Source organism: Microtus ochrogaster, linkage group LG1 (genome assembly GCF_000317375.1).
Source record: "Microtus ochrogaster isolate Prairie Vole_2 linkage group LG1, MicOch1.0, whole genome shotgun sequence".
Lineage (NCBI taxonomy): Eukaryota > Metazoa > Chordata > Mammalia > Rodentia > Cricetidae > Microtus > Microtus ochrogaster.
Window position 1 is genome coordinate 28,822,107 of NC_022027.1, and position 15,798 is coordinate 28,837,904.

Below are 15,798 nucleotides of genomic sequence, written 5' to 3' on the forward strand. Positions count from 1 at the left end.
TTTTTTTTCCTTTTCTCAATAAATAAAATAAAATAAAATAAATTCACAAACCAAAACAAACCAGACCCAAAGTCTGTACGACTTAGCCAACAGTTAGAATAGGCATTTGCAGCAGAAGCTGCAAATAGCTTTCTTAATACACACTTTTTTCCCACAGAGACTTTTCTCAACCCATTGAGTTAAGCACTCAAGAACTAGGAGAAGCACAGGTGTCCTTCTGCCTCTGGTTGTAAGATTCAGACCATGACACAGGTTGGCAACAAGCAACTGAATATTTCAAAATGGGGACTGGAGAGGATTCAGTGTTCCTAACCAGAGACATTGCAAATGAATGCCGCCGATGGCTATGATTTGATCATGAGCTCAGTGTGTGTGATTAAAATGTTATACCACACACAATAGAAATGTACAATTGCAATATGTCAATAAACAACTTTCAATGGAATTTGTAGACAGAGTATCCAGCCCATGGGTTTGCCCTGGTTCTGAAACAGCACCAGGCAGAAAAATAGGATCATTATTATTGCTTTTTAGTCCGAGACTGAACATAAAAGCTTACCATTTTTGTTTGCAAATTCGGGCCAAATGCATGTGCTGCTTCCAGACTGGATCACGTGGAGCCAGGCCTTTCTATGTGCAGAGCTGTGGACCATTTACATTGTTTATATATATGACTTATGTGTACTTAGATAAGCATTTTTTTTTCCATTTGATGAGTCTGGCTCTCTAGATTTCATTACCAAAAAGAACATGTTCTGGCGTGTGACCGCTGGGCAGGGCGACTAAAGATAATTGTGTACTGTGTGTTTGGAGAACCTAGGGGAAAGCGTTTGGAGTGTGTTTTCATCATAAAGAAACTTTAAATATTGAAGGAGATACGTTCAACATAATTTGACAAGCGTGTACATATATCCAAACATCACGTGGGACTTCGTGTTCAAATTTTACCTTTGAACTAGATAAAATATTTTTAAAATTAAAAAGAAAAAGAGGCAGGGTCATCAGAGAATTTGATGGGCAGCCAGGCCCGGTCTTCTCCGCCCTCTTGGGCTTTGTTGGGTCTTTGTTCCGCCCCTGGCTGCGCTGGTACAGAACCACTTAGCTATGATTAAAAGGAGGGGACCGGGCGGCAGGGCGGGGCCTGCGGTGCGGGGCGGCGACAGGGTGCGGGCTGCGTGATGCTCAGTGCCAGCCGCCGGGCAGCATGCACACGGGAGCGAGGACCTGCTCGCCGCACCGACGCCACGGGGACGCCTGACCAGACATATAGGTGGCGGGGACCGCAGGACCGAGGGAGGAGGCGCAGCCAGGGACAGTCCCCGCAGACCGGGCCTCGGCGACAGCGCCATGGACGGCCTGGACAACGCCACCCTGCTCCTTGACCCGTCCTCTCTTCTGCCGGACAACTTCACCCTATCGCCCAACGCCAGCAGCCCGAGCACCGGTACCCTGTCGCCTCTCACTGCCGCCTCCAGCCCCGGCCCCGGGCTCAGCCTCTCTCCGAGTTCGAGCATGGGTTTCAGCCCCGAGCCGACCCGGACCCCAGAGCCCACGAGCAGCAGCCTCGCAGTCAGCGTGGCGGGCCATGGCTCCTCCGCCTTCCCCCAACCCTGGGTCCCTCACGAGACTCCGTTCTGGGACACACCGCTCAACCACGGGTTGAACGTGTTCGTGGGAGCCGCCTTGTGCATCACCATGCTGGGTCTGGGATGCACCGTGGACGTGAACCACTTCGGGGCACACGTCCGGCGGCCGGTGGGCGCGCTGCTGGCGGCGCTCTGCCAGTTCGGCTTCCTGCCGCTGCTGGCCTTCTTGCTGGCCCTCGCCTTCAAGCTGGATGAGGTGGCCGCGGTGGCGGTACTCCTGTGTGGCTGCTGTCCGGGTGGAAATCTCTCCAACCTTATGTCCCTGCTGGTGGATGGTGACATGAACCTCAGGTATGGCCGCTTTCCCACCCCAGCCCACAGAGTTCTCAGCAAGAGGGGTGTGTGGAGCTCTGTGGGATGAAATACTGAGGAGGGAAGGATAAAGGGGCGGAAGATACGGAGGCTTGGTTTTGAAATGCTGGCGGATGCTTAGAGATTGTGTGTCAGTGGGGAAAGATGTAGCCCTGGATCTAGCTGGTTAACGGCCCTGGGATTTCACTCATAGCCCCTTCCCGGAGGATCAGGCTCCTCTAGTAACTGTGTCTCTAGTAGCTAGAAGGCAAAGAGAAGAGGGAAGTCTGAAGCTAGAACTCAAAGGAATGCAAAAAGCCAGTCAGGACTGTAGTCCCATAAAGAAAGTCATCTATCTCTTATGGAGTGCCACCTAACTGAGCTTAACCCAGCAAGTAGCATCCACTAGTGTCAGCGTCTCAAGGTATTTGGTAGGATTAAAAGAAAAGGTTTCATGTCCTCAGAATCAATCAGTTTCCAGGCTTTATGAGGTTTAGGGCAGCCATCCTGGGTCCTAGGTCATTGTCTTGGCTGGGATTCGCGTTTCTATCACAGCAGGATAAAATAGACTCTGCAGACTTCAGCCCTGAGACTTACAGCGCCCCCTTCTCCCTTTCCCTCTATAACAGGTAAGGAAAGACAAGGCTGGCCTTCTGGCTCAGAGCCCTTTCTGACTCTGTTCACACCTTTTTGCAGCATCATCATGACCATTTCCTCCACGCTTCTGGCCCTGGTGTTGATGCCCCTCTGCCTCTGGATCTACAGCCGGGCTTGGATCAATACCCCTTTGGTGCAGCTGCTCCCGCTAGGGGCAGTCACCCTGACTCTCTGCAGCACGCTCATTCCTATTGGGCTGGGCGCCTTCATTCGGTACAAATACAATCGGGTGGCTGACTACATCGTGAAGGTAAGGTCTCCCTTCCCTGCCAGCGGCACCTACCAAGAGTCTGGTCTCTGAAGAGGAGTTGTCACGCTAGGAGGTTTGGACAGCAGGGAAGGGAACAAAGGACTTTCAGGCACACACTTGACAAATTTATACGACAAGCCTAATTAATGACAAACCTCAGTGGGATAATAGTTCTAATTAAGTCCCAGCTAAAGTTGGGAAGAAGGGTGCAGACTGTAATCCCAGCACTCAGAGACTGACACAGTAGGGTCTGGAATTTGAAACCATTCTGGGTTGCAAAGCAAGAGCCTGGCTCAATCCCTTATTGTTTCTCAACCTGTGGGTTGTGATCCCTTGGCTAACTCTCTAGCTCCAAAAATATTTACATTACGATCCATAATAGTAGCACAGTTACAGTCATGAAGTAACAGTGAGAATGATTTTGTGTTTGGGGATCACCACAAGATGAGGAACTGTATTAAAGCGTCACAGCATTAGGAAGGTTGAGAACGATTGCTCTACATCTGAAAATTAACAATAGTGTAGTGTAAGAGATGAACTTAGTGGTGATACACTCATGGAGACGCAGTGCAATCAAATGGCGAGCACTGCAGGGCACAGTGGCGCATGCCTTTAATCCAGGCGCTTGGGAGGCAGAAGCAGGCAGATCTTTGTGAGTTCAAGGCCAGCCTGGTCTACAGGATGACATCCAGGACAGCCAGAGCTACATAATGAGAACCTGTCTCAAAACAACAACAAAATGGCAAGCACTTCCCATTAACTGAATAGGACTAAAATCCAGAGCAGATTGGATAAAATTATTCAAAATATTTTATAATGCATTAGAATATTTTCCGTGGAACTCTAATGCTGAGGAAACACAACCTGAAACAGGCACCCTTAAATAACATAATTAAAAAAGTCGAAGTTAGCAAGACATTGGGTCAATATAACAGAAGACACAGAATGTTGGTCTCAAAACACAGAACAAAACTGGGTTCTGGGTAGTGTGGATTCTATTGTCATAGCTAAACCTGCACATCTTTTATCTTTTCGGACACATTATTTTATATGGCTTTTCAAGTTAATGAAATTATGAGGAATTACTATTACTAGGGAATATTTCTAACAGTGCTTTATTTTAAAAATGGATATTTTATCAACATATACTTTCAATAGTTGACCAGAAAATTTTAATTAATTTTAATTCTTTTGAAAAGTGAAAGAAGATGAAAACAAAACCAAAATGTTCATTTTTCAGAAGTAAGCTAACTAAAATACACAGTTAACTAGAGTGCAGAGACAAGTTTCTTTAGACAAGGGGGGGAAAGAACCATTTCGGTGTTACAATTATGGAGACTTCAGAATATAGAAAGTTTTATTTTTATTGACTTATTTTCTACTTATACAGAGAAGTCAACTTTCCCTAGTAAAAGAAAAAGAGCATTCTGTTCTGCACAGAGATCTAGCTCCAAGAAATCGTATGAGTAGCCAACATAGAGTATAATAAACACCTACACACACACACACACACACAACACACACACACACGTACACAGCATCTCTCCATAGATGGTCTTGAGATGCATTTAGTTAGCTCAACCATTCAGCTACTGTTTTATTATTAACTCAATGGCAATTACCATGAAAGTTAAGGAATTCCAGGAGCAAAACGAGGAACTTAAGCTCTAAAAATAGAAGAAATGTATTAAATAAGGCAATTATGGCGGGTTGGTCTCACAAGAAAGATAGGGCTCATGTGCTCACTAAGCTCTTGCAAACACTTATACGAGTATTCGTTCCCAGTGTCCTCCCACAGGACTTTTTCATCTTTTCTTTCTTCCTTTTTTAAATTTTAAATTGCTCCAAGGAACTTTGTAGGTAGAATCCTCAGATGAAGAAATGGTATTCCTGTCAGTGCTTTTTAAATGATACACATTGTAAATTAATTAAAAAGTTGATTTGTAATAGGTCACTGAAAATTGTATATGTATTTTTATATGCCGTAGGAAAATATTTCAATATCTTCTAGAGTAGAATTTTTGATCAGCCTAGATCAATTAAAAAAAAATTTTTTTTCACTTAAGACAGGGTTTTTCTGTGTAGCCCTGGCTGTCCTGGAGCTCACTCTGTAGTCCAGGCTAGCCTTGAACTCAGAAATCCACCTACCTCTGCCTTCCAATTGCTGGGATTAAAGGGGTGTACCAGCACCACCTGTTCAGTTTTAAATATTTTCAAAAGAGCGTCAAGTCCGTGTTGATCCCAGAGGCTTCAGTAAGATTTCATCTTTCATCTGCTCTCTCAGAGGCAGAATTTACTTCAGCTTTCTTGGGATCACTAGTGCCCTCACACCTCATGGGAAAAGCACAACTTCACTACCTATCTCCAGGAGACTAGGGACATCTTTAGATTTCTTCCTCATCTCTGTGCTTCCTCTTTTACTTGAATGAGGAAATGTACCAGTCAGAACAGTGGGAGGGCGCATTTCACCCAACCAATAGCAGTGTTCCTGAAACCTCCCTATTGCAATACTTCCTAAGAATCGTTAGAAACTTAGGAGATTTTTTTTCATGGACAATTCCAAGAGTAGAGTTGCAGATTTATAAGGAATTCACCATATCTTTACCTACATTGTTCCCTAATATAATGAGTTGATAATTTTTTCATTGATATCAATGAGCAATTATTAGTATCGATGGTTTGGGCAGTCATTTTTGGAACTTTGAAAGTTAAAAATATCCTAAACTAAGTTAATTTTTATTGTAAACTTAACAGCCTTTTATGCCATGTAAAATAAGAACGAATTTCACGTGGAAAGCACAGGGTTCAGGAGAGGTAAAGATTAAGTTGTCCAGCCTAGTCCTCAGTCTGTAACTAGGTTCTTGGGTTCAATTCTAGCTGCTCCATTTTAGAGGCATGCATGCCAGTAAATTAAACGCATTAAAAGTCATATGACCTAGGCTAAGAGGCTGAGGGACAGTCTGCCTAGAAACAGTAACTCATCCCTCATCATTAGTTTATCATTTGAAAGACATTTTAGAAGGAGTAGTCTGTTCTTATATCGCTCCCTCCAAGGCCACTGCCAGAGCTCAAAGAAGGTAAATGCCAATGGACATCAGGCCAAGTCCCAGAGCAATTCTGTCTAATGTGGAGTCCCAGCTTTGGACATACTCTGTGCAGGAGGTCCCATCCCCTTGCCTGAATTCCTCCTCGATGATGTCATGGCTGATGGTTTGCCTATCTCCTGTCTCTTCTAGGTTTCCCTGTGGTCTCTGCTAGTGACCCTGGTAATCCTCTTCATAATGACTGGCACCATGTTGGGACCCGAACTGCTGGCAAGTATCCCGGCAGCTGTTTATGTGGTCGCCATTTTTATGCCCCTGGCAGGCTATGCCTCGGGCTACGGCTTAGCTACTCTCTTCCACCTTCCCCCCAACTGCAAGAGGACTGTCTGTCTGGAAACCGGAAGTCAGAATGTGCAGCTCTGTACGGCCATCCTCAAACTGGCCTTCCCGCCACGCTTCATAGGAAGTATGTACATGTTCCCCCTGCTCTACGCCCTCTTCCAGTCTGCGGAGGCAGGGGTTTTGGTTTTACTATACAAAATGTATGGAACTGAGATACTGCATAAGCGAGATCCCCTGGATGAAGATGAGGACACAGATATTTCTTACAAGAAACTGAAAGAAGAGGAAATGGCAGACACCTCCTACGGCACAGTGGGAGCAGAGGACTTAGCAATGGTGGAAACTACCCAGACCTCCCTCTGAACGTGGAGAGAGGGGCACAGGAGCCTCCATGTGGCTGAATTATCACTTCCTATTTATGCCCTGTGGTAGCTCATATGGGCCACATCCAGGATAAACGATGGATTCACATTCCGTGTAACAGATTCGATGGTCCCACTGTAACGTTGTATCTCAGTATTAATCACGTGTTTTTATAAGTCACCAGTGTCCCAGGATTGCTTGCACCTGGGTCAGCTAACGCGCACCTCCGCTGGTTAAGTGTGCTGTTTGGTTCTTGCCATTTTCAGGGCTGTTGCTACAGATAAGCACTGTATTAGGAAAAGGGGGCCGGAAATGTGGATGTCTGCTGCATATATGAGTAAAAGTGTAAAACAAAAACATGTGTTTGCTCAACTTACAGACACCTGCTGACATTCAATACTAGCCTGTATTGAGACAAGTCCAAAACAGGTAAATGAAACCGCAATATAGCATTACATTGTCCAGCCGCTATCAAACCAGAGAAAATCACATTCACGTATCTGGCTACTTAATCTAGAATTTATTTATTGTTAATGCCCACCAGCGTTTGACAAGGATGCAGGCATTTTCTTTCACCCATTTCCTGCATTTGTGTGAATGCATCTCAGATCCATTTATCCTTAGGAAAATTTGTAGGCCTCACCCCGGAGGAGAGAAAACCGGTACCTCCATTCACCCCTGGGGAAGGGTGATAGCTACAGGCTCTTAAGGTGTGTCCCTTCTTGAAAGGTTTGTGGGTGGACACTTCTCCACCGCTCTGAGCTTAGTGAACTGAGGCGATAAAGAGCTCAAAGCAGGCCCCTAACCTTGGTATTTTGCTCCCTAATCAGACACCGGGCTTGCCTCGCCTTCCTCATGGCAGACACCTGGAGCGATGAGGGCATGGGGCCACCTGGCTCCGCTAATCCCGGTGATGATTCTCGTGTGGAATTCTCACCTCGGCGAGTTCCCTACAAATTGCCCCGGTGTGTGGCAAGGAAAACCATCTTTCCGCATCCTCGAGGGGGTCGTCGCCCACCAGTGCAGGGAAAGCCTGGGGAGGGTTTCGCTCCGCGCGGCTAGAAGTGGTAGGGTTTAGGGCTGCTCCCGCCGGTGCCGCTGCCTATTTAGTGGGGCGTGGTGGGCAGCTGGACCACGCTGATGGCTGCCTGGGCGGGCGAGGCGCGGGATGCACACATGTTCCCGGCGAGCATGCCCCATTCCTGCCCGCATCCCCACCCGCAAGTCGACAAGGCCCAAGAAGGTTGGCGGTTCCGTGCCGGAGGTTACCGGCCCGCGCCCCCTTCCTTCTTTCCCGGCTGCGGGCAGCTCACCGCCGCCGAGTACTTCGACAGCTACCGGCGGGCGCAGCTCATGGCCCTGTTGTCTCGGGCGGGTCCCCGGCCGGTCTGCAGCCGCGATGCTGCGGTGCAGGTGAACCCTCGCCGCGACGCCTCGGTGCAGTGCTCGCTCGGGCGCCGCACTCTGCAGCTTGGACAGCGCCGACACAGCCCCGAGGTCCGGTCCGGTTCCCGCCAACCCTGCAGCCCCGCCGGCGCCCGGAGGTCCCCACGCTCCTGGCGCACTGTCGCCGTGTACTCGCCGGTGGCCTTCTGTGGCCTCTCCTCCTCTATGGAGGTCGCGGCGGGAGAGCAGAAGCCCAGCGACGGAAAGCAGAGGTCGGCACCGGCGGAGACCCGGGAACCCGAGCTGGGAAAGGGAGAGGTGTCGGTGAGAAAAGCAGTCCCGAAGCCGTGCTCCAAGGAGGGCGACGTCCAGGACGAAGGGCAGGCCGAGCAGGAGCAGCCACTGCGGGAGGACCCGGACAGTAGGGAAACCTCGCAGCCTGAGCCTGGGAATCAGGAGCTGCGTCCTGCCGCAGAGCCGGCTCAGGACCCTGGTGACCCGGCCACCGTGAGAGACGGGGCCTCCCCGCAGAGCACCGAGCAGGACAAGGAGCGCCTGCGCTTCCAGGTGAGGCTTGATGGGCCCCAGATGCCTCCAGAGTTGAGGCTCTCCTTCGGGAGGCCCTGGGAGGGGGGGATGCATGGTGGCATAACATTCTTCAATGTTAGTGTGTATGCTTTTATTTATTTGTTATTTATTCATTTATTTGTTATGTGTATGGGTGTTTTGCCTGGGTGTATGTCTCAATTGAGCGCTTGGTGGTGGTGGAAGGGTGGGAGCAGAAGGAGGGATGCCCTAGGCCTGGAGTTTTACAGATGGTTGGAAGCCGCCATATGGGTTCTAGGAACTGAGTAGAGTCCTCTAGAAGAGCAGAGCGTGCTTTTAGCAGCTGATCTAACTCTCCAGCCGCGAGGTAAACAGGATTTTGCCATTGCTGACTGTTAATTGCAGAGGGAGGTGTTTACACGATACAACCAAATGGCAGTCTGTTCTGGGGAAAGCCAGTGTAATTATTTTATTCAGCTCACATGCACACGGTCAATAAGGCCCCGTGGAGTCTGGACCGTTTAGTGAACTTTATCGCGGGAGAATCAACTCCCAAGACCCGGTTTCTTATTTTCCCACCAAATGTGGGAAACTGTCTCAGTGGCTTAGCCGGATCCTCCTACCAGATTCTTCCCTCTGTTTCTGAAGCTGTCAACTGAGGCTTCTCTCTCCCAAACTTGCCCAGCTTTAAAAAGCTCCCCATTCACCCAGCACTGCTAAGCCTTTGGGCAGTCCTGAGTTGCTGGCCTAGGCTAGACAAACGGGCGGGGGTGGGGGCAGGGGCGGGGGAAGAAGCCAGTTGTAACCCCCATGGAAAGAGATGAAAGGACTCCGAGGAAGTCCTTATTCTATCCCTGTTATCTCAAGACTGTGTTTTGTGTTTGAGGTAGAGGGAGAAAAGCATTTGGCCATTGCCATTCACAGCTGGATGTGATCTAGGCAAAAAATTTTCAGCCTTTTACGGCCCCCTGTGGTATTTGCTAACCTGTAAATTGCCTTAGGTGCGCGGCGCCTACCAGTCCTGAGGCCTAATGGGGGTGGGGGTGGGGATGACAGACAGACGGAGGACACTTGTTCCCAGCTTGTTTGTCACAAGAAGGAAGATGGGAAGTTAGAGAATCAGGTGCCGATACTGCTTAGCTTGTACTAAATGTAAATCACAGGACTTACTGGGAAACTTAACTAGCGCGTGAGAATTTGATGTTGAACACCTGAGAAAGTTTGGAAGCATCTTTCTCTTTCAGCCTAGAGAATAACTTTGCATCTGTGCATTTCCCAAGGTCCTGTGTCGTCCCACGTGAGAGGCCTAAGAATCCTGAGCTCAGGCAGCGCTAGATACGTGGCCTTTCCCTTGTCCGGGGGAGGGGTGGGAAAGACAATGTGTCAGCCGGCCCAATGAGTCTGGTCTATAAGCTGTTTTGTTTGCTCTTGGTCTGCGTATCTGTTTGATTAGCTCACCTGATTAATTTAGAGGTTGGCCCACACCTAACCTTCCGTCCCCCGACTATGATCTAGCAGGAAATTTGGTCGTTTTAAGTATCGAGTAGAATCTGTCCCAGGCTCTGAAAGGGTCACTCGGGCGTCACGTGGTTAAAGTCTGCTGTCCTCCTGTCCAGTTCTTAGAGCAGAAGTATGGCTACTATCACTGCAAGGACTGCAATATCCGGTGGGAGAGCGCCTATGTGTGGTGCGTGCAGGGCACCAGCAAGGTAAGACACAGCGCGTGGCCATCCCGTTGCTGCTGGGACGCTGAGCCGGGACTCCATGTGCTGTGTTTCCTGTCCCAGGTGTACTTCAAACAGTTCTGCCGAGTGTGCCAGAAATCCTACAACCCGTACCGAGTGGAGGATATCACCTGTCAAGTAAATCAAACATTGGCATTTTGGGAAGAGGGCTTTGTGTGCACTTTAAATATGTCCTAAAAGAGGCTAGGCTCCCAGTGGTTGTGGGCTCTGTTTGTTTGGTTTTTGTTAGGGGAGGTAGGTAGAAATTCCCTCCACTGTGGAATGGGGCAGGTTTCTTCCCTTCTGCTCCTGTAGAACCTGATAGTGCCGCCTCTTTTGAACCTGTTACCTCGTTTGCGGTATAGAAGATTTGATCACCTACCACCTCCCCCTCCCCCCCCATTTGGCGTCCAGGAAAATATACTGCAAAGCAGAATATCTTTCTGCTAGCTTGAGACAGGACCCTGTTACCTAATGCTATGCATGTAGGAACCACATAGCCAAGCTCGAGTATGAAACGCATGCATCGAGCTTCAGGCTTGCTCGAGAGCTCACAAAAGGAGTTGCCTGCAAGACCGTTCTAAGCTGCCTGTCCAGCTTTATGCATTTCACCCGTAGCTGTGGTGGCTGAGCTTACTGTGGTGCTGGCTTACTATTAGTTTAGCACTGTGCTGAGGGGCTAGATAATGTTTAAAAAGAAGGAAGTGACGTCATTTACCTGTTAATGTTAATCAGAGCCAATGGCGCCCACATGTCTGTTTGAGAGTCCAGTCAATGCACTTGTCTTAAGTTAGTAATTGGAGAACTAACTACCCTACGGTGGGCACTGAGAAACCGAGGTAAAAACCCATTTAGACTGCATTTAGAATAAAGGGGGTAGTAGGCACCTCTCTACCTTACAGTGCCTGAAACTGCTCAGTATTCTGCTTTCTATACTGTCACCTGCTTTGAAGCACCCAGAAGCAGGGGGACAGGGGCTCACCCTTTCTACTTTTCACTCTGATTTTTCAGAGTTGTAAAAGAACTAGATGCACCTGCCCAGTCAGACTTCGCCACGTGGACCCTAAACGCCCCCATCGTCAAGACTTGTGTGGGAGATGCAAGGACAAACGGCTGTCCTGTGATAGCACCTTCAGCTTCAAGTACATCATTTAGTGAAGGCCAAAAATGGTTCTGCTAGCTTGGGGCTAATGGAGTGGGCGAGAGAGCTTTCTCCCAGGCCCCGTCTCTCCTCTCCACTTTTCCCTTCTCAAAATATTTCACAAAAGGCAGTGTACTTTGATAAAGCCTGCAAAAATAAAAGGTATTGCAAAAACAGTTTGAAGCTTTATCCAGTTTATGTCTCGGGTTGAGGAGAGCGTGCGCTGAAAGTCGGGACTTGTCGCCTATACTTAGTTAACGTCTGTTGATGGCAGAGTGGACCAGGCTGAGTTAGGGAGGTTACAGGCACCTGATCAACTCTTAAGGCCTCCTAGACAAGAACAGACAATCTACAGCCTCAGTTTACAGGACTGAGGTTCTGTTATTAAACAGAATCGACAGATGATAAATTGGAACAGGGTGCAGTGTGCTATTTAAACCAGGTCTCCGTGGGAACCTTGAGAGCCCCCTGGCAGATAGTGGTGCGGGGCGTGCAGTCTCAGGTGTGTCTAGCGAAGCAAGTGTTGACTGTTGGTCTAACGCGAGCCTCACAGTTGGAACCAGGTGGAAACTGCTCCCCATTTTCTAAACACTTGTGTTGTGGCGGTTGTGCCTCCCTCCCCCGCAACCCGGATGTTAGTCTGACATCTTGTACACTAGCAAGTATTCAGAGATGTGCCACGTCCAAAGTGAGCTTGAGGAGGCTCTAGTGGCCTTGTGTGGAGGGGACAGGTCCACCTGGGCCCAAATGAATCCAGCTGATGTCTGGGCAGAGTGCTATTAGCCTGAATCACATCAGGGGCGTGAATCTCACGGGGGCGTGGCTAACAAGTACGCCAGCTAACAGCAAATACCTCCATCCTCATGGTGATTTTATGCAAACAAGACCAGGACCGACCTGGTGCAGAAGCTGCACTTAGCTAAATGCCTCAACAAAGGATTGTCTGACTTAGACCACCTGAGCTGAACTTTTGAGTCTATTGAGTTTGGACGTGTTTCCTGCCAGGACGACATGTGCAAAAATCCTGTGGTAGAGAAAACCAGAGATGCTAAACACTAAGTATAAGACAGCAGGTGACACTAGCAACTAAGACTGGGGAACGTTCCGGGCCCTGCTGGGACTGGCCATTGTGGAGATACGTATGAGAAGGCACTAAACGGTTATTTTCTTATTGATGTGTATGTGTGCTTTGCCTGCTTGTGACGTGTACTACATACATTCCTGGTGCCTGAGGAGGCAAGAAGAGGGTAGCACATCTCCCTGGATTGGGAGATGCAGATGAGAGCCACCATGTGGGTGCTGGGAACTGAACCTGGGTCCTCTGCAAGGGCAGCCAGTGCTCTTCTGACCACCTCGCAAGCCCCCACTAAAACATTTTAAAGGTGTGTTATGGATAGTGGACCGTGAGGATAAATTGCCTTTTAAAGGAAAGCCCCAGGTACCTGGGGACAGGGAAGGACTTTTAGGGACTAAAGTGGCAGTGGTGAAAAGCGAGTGTTAAGAACTGCGTGGTTAAAACTGATGTGTGCACGCATGCTCATGGGTGACTTCTGACTTAGTTGGGCCCAGGTCCAAGCAAAGGCAACCCAGTCGACTCCCATGCTTTGGGTGGGGTGCAATACGCAGAACAGGTACTTAGTAAGTACCTGCCAAAGGGATGAGTGAAGTTAAGAAATCTACCTGCAATGAGTCCTAAGACAGATCCACTGACTGCTAAGGTGGGCAGTGAAGTCATCTGTTAGTTTAATGCTGTCATCAATTTTCCGGGGCAGCTGGCAAGGATCTGTTTGGCACCAATCAGAATGTAGGCACTCGGATACTGAACAAAGTGACGATGTCTCGGTCTTTGACGCCAACATCCTAGCACTGAGGTGCCACATTGTTGATGCATGCAACCCAAAGCTTAGAGAGCATCCGATCTGAGATGGAGTGGAAAGCTAGCAGGAGCCACCCAAGTGCCACCTCTGCATAGGAGCGGTTTGTTTGCTGTGTTAACTTTTCCAAGTTAACCATAGGCCACTTTGAAAGCTGGGGTGGGAGAGGGAGCCACATAGTAACTATTAGCTCTTTCTCCTGAAGTGTAAGTGATGCTGCCACTTTGATAGATGGGGTCTGGGCGGGGAAGCCACATAGTAACTATGGCCTTTTTCCTGAGGGTGGGCAGGAGCTGTGACAGTAGCTCACTGTTCTGGTGGAGACCTTTCCTAAAAGGTCCCTTAGCAATGCTTCCAGCCAGGGTAGCTGGTGGTTAACAGCTCGACCCTCTGGGTCACAACAGTGGAGACAGCTCCAAATCCTGATGCTGTGCCCTGGCTTCCCTAACTGTTTAAAAAGGGTGGATTCTTTCTTATTTCAGATGGTCAATTTGGTGAAGAGGGTTGAATGTAGCAAACACTGGGGATTAAAATTAAGCACTAACCTTTTGTTAGTAAATGCAACAAGGCAGAAGATTGGGGGGAGATGAGAGGGGAAAGTATAGGTACGGTAGGGAAGACGGTCCTCATGGGTCTGTTTTCTATCTTTGTAGGTGGCTTCACATGTTACATCACCAGAGTAGTTACATACAAAGTATTCAAAGATGGGTAGTCAATTTAACTTCTGCTTTTTTTCCAGTGAAAGTATACGTGAGAACTCTGCTGGTAACAGGCCCTCTATAGCCGTCTTTCTTATTTTCTTTTTCTTAGAATAACCACACAAAGCAACAGCTACAAAGCTTGCTTTTTTGTTTTTATTTTTAACAAAAAGGATGTAAGGAGGGTAAGAGAAACGGAAGAGGGGATGTGAAGTGTGGTGTGTCTCTGGACACCACCCTGTGCCTGCCCCCCAACCCGAAAGTTAATAATTTAAAGGACACCATTTACAGTACCAGAACACCATTAAAATAATTGTTTTTTTTTTTATCTGGGTCAAAAAATACAGTGATTATGAGTGCTGTGACCAGTCATGGAATCTTCCAGGAAACAGAACTATGGCCAGGCAGTCCAACGGTGTGCACAGTGCATCATTACAGTTCTGTCCGGGTCCTCGCCCCCAGGAAAAGGCAGAGCTAAGCAATTCATTTCTACATTCCAAACTCTGCAGTCAGAGCCCAGTTTGAAAATAAAAGTCACAGTGGATAAGAGATGCATATAAAAAATACACGGTGTTCCTTTCAAATCAGGAGTCGTGGGACTACATTCATTGCCTTTACAAAATGCTATTTTTTTTAAAAAAGGGCAGAGGATCCAGTTTGCGTTATGCTACAGACTTAGACAGTGGAGAAGAATATTGCATGTTTTGGGAGCCAGTCTTCAGGCTTTTCTGTCTTTCCCCCATAGCTCCAGGGTTCCTCGAGCCTGAAACAAGTTGAGCCCTGCATGAACACACAAGTCACTTGCATCTCTTCTCTTGAAGTCTGCAGCCTCCAGAGCCTGCAGAAAACACAGTCCACCATCAGTGACCACAACTTCTTTCTCCTTTAGCTTTGTGCTCGTACTCTGGCGTAACAGCACGTGGCACGGATGTACAAGAAAAATCCAGGTTTTAGTCTATGCAGTGTCTATAATTACGGAGTAAAATAAGTTAACTTGTCTAATGAGGAGTGCTGACGGGCAGCGTACATCTGTATTTTACAGTTTTAAGTCTCTGCAGGCATCTACTTTGGTTAGTTATCAACAATATCCACAGAAGCACTGATCAGAGAGCTGAGCAGCAGAGTCCAATAATATTAACAGATATATTATTTCTTTTTTTCTTTTTGAGACACTGGAAAAGCCCAGTTTTAAAATATTATTAAAGTGTTCTAACATTTACACACTATGAAGAGTTAGATCTAATAAAATAAAATTTCTTCAAAAATAATCTCGCAGTGCTCTTTTAGGCATGCTCTGAGAAGCTGTCACCGGACACCTGACATCAGCCACACACTCGCACACCCCGCCCCACCTCACACACACACACACAATTCCTTATATAAATAAAAAAAAAAGTGCTGTAAGACATGACCAGTGTTGCTTTTTACTGTAGAAGCTTTCTTTGAAATATAATCACTTTCATTTGAAAGTGTATAAATTTCATGAAATGATTTATTTGAAACACACATGCATTTCTCAAAAGATAACATCTGTTGTTTCGGAAATGTCAAACTACTGTGAGAAGTGATACCAGTGTTGCTTTTCACTGTAGAAGCTTTATTTTGAAAGATAATCACGTTCTTTTGAAAGTGTATGAATTTCATGAATTGCTTTTGTGAGAAACGCACAGACATTTCTTTGAAGAGAAGAGCTGTTGTTGGAAATTTCAAAATACTGTTAGAAGTGAGACAAGTGTAGCTTTTCACTGTAGAAGCTTTCTTTGAAAAATAAACACGTTCTTTTGAAAGTGTATGAATTTCATGAAATGCTTTTATTTGAAACACACATGTGTTTCT

The 15,798-nt window shown here is 47.5% G+C and overlaps 2 protein-coding genes across 3 annotated transcripts; both read left to right on the plus strand.

Annotated features, from left to right (window-relative positions):
- The first annotated feature begins 1,180 nt into the window (after positions 1-1,180).
- Slc10a4 (solute carrier family 10 member 4) lies at positions 1,181-6,965 on the plus strand. Its single transcript, XM_005359333.2, has 3 exons — positions 1,181-1,937; positions 2,634-2,844; positions 6,081-6,965. Exons 1-3 carry the CDS (start codon positions 1,348-1,350, stop codon positions 6,591-6,593), a joined length of 1,314 nt encoding a protein of 437 aa, XP_005359390.1. The 5' UTR covers positions 1,181-1,347; the 3' UTR covers positions 6,594-6,965.
- A 156-nt stretch (positions 6,966-7,121) lies between these two features.
- Positions 7,122-11,535, plus strand: Zar1 (zygote arrest 1). Of its 2 annotated transcripts, XM_005359334.3 has the most exons (4): positions 7,122-8,546; positions 10,142-10,234; positions 10,313-10,387; positions 11,261-11,535. In XM_005359334.3, the coding sequence occupies exons 1-4, from the start codon at positions 7,734-7,736 to the stop codon at positions 11,402-11,404; spliced, it is 1,125 nt and encodes a 374-aa protein (XP_005359391.2). In that variant the 5' UTR covers positions 7,122-7,733; the 3' UTR covers positions 11,405-11,535. The 2 variants fall into 2 exon arrangements, with proteins under 2 accessions (XP_005359391.2, XP_026641103.1); XM_026785302.1 differs by lacking the exon at positions 10,142-10,234.
- Positions 11,536-15,798: the final 4,263 nt, after the last annotated feature.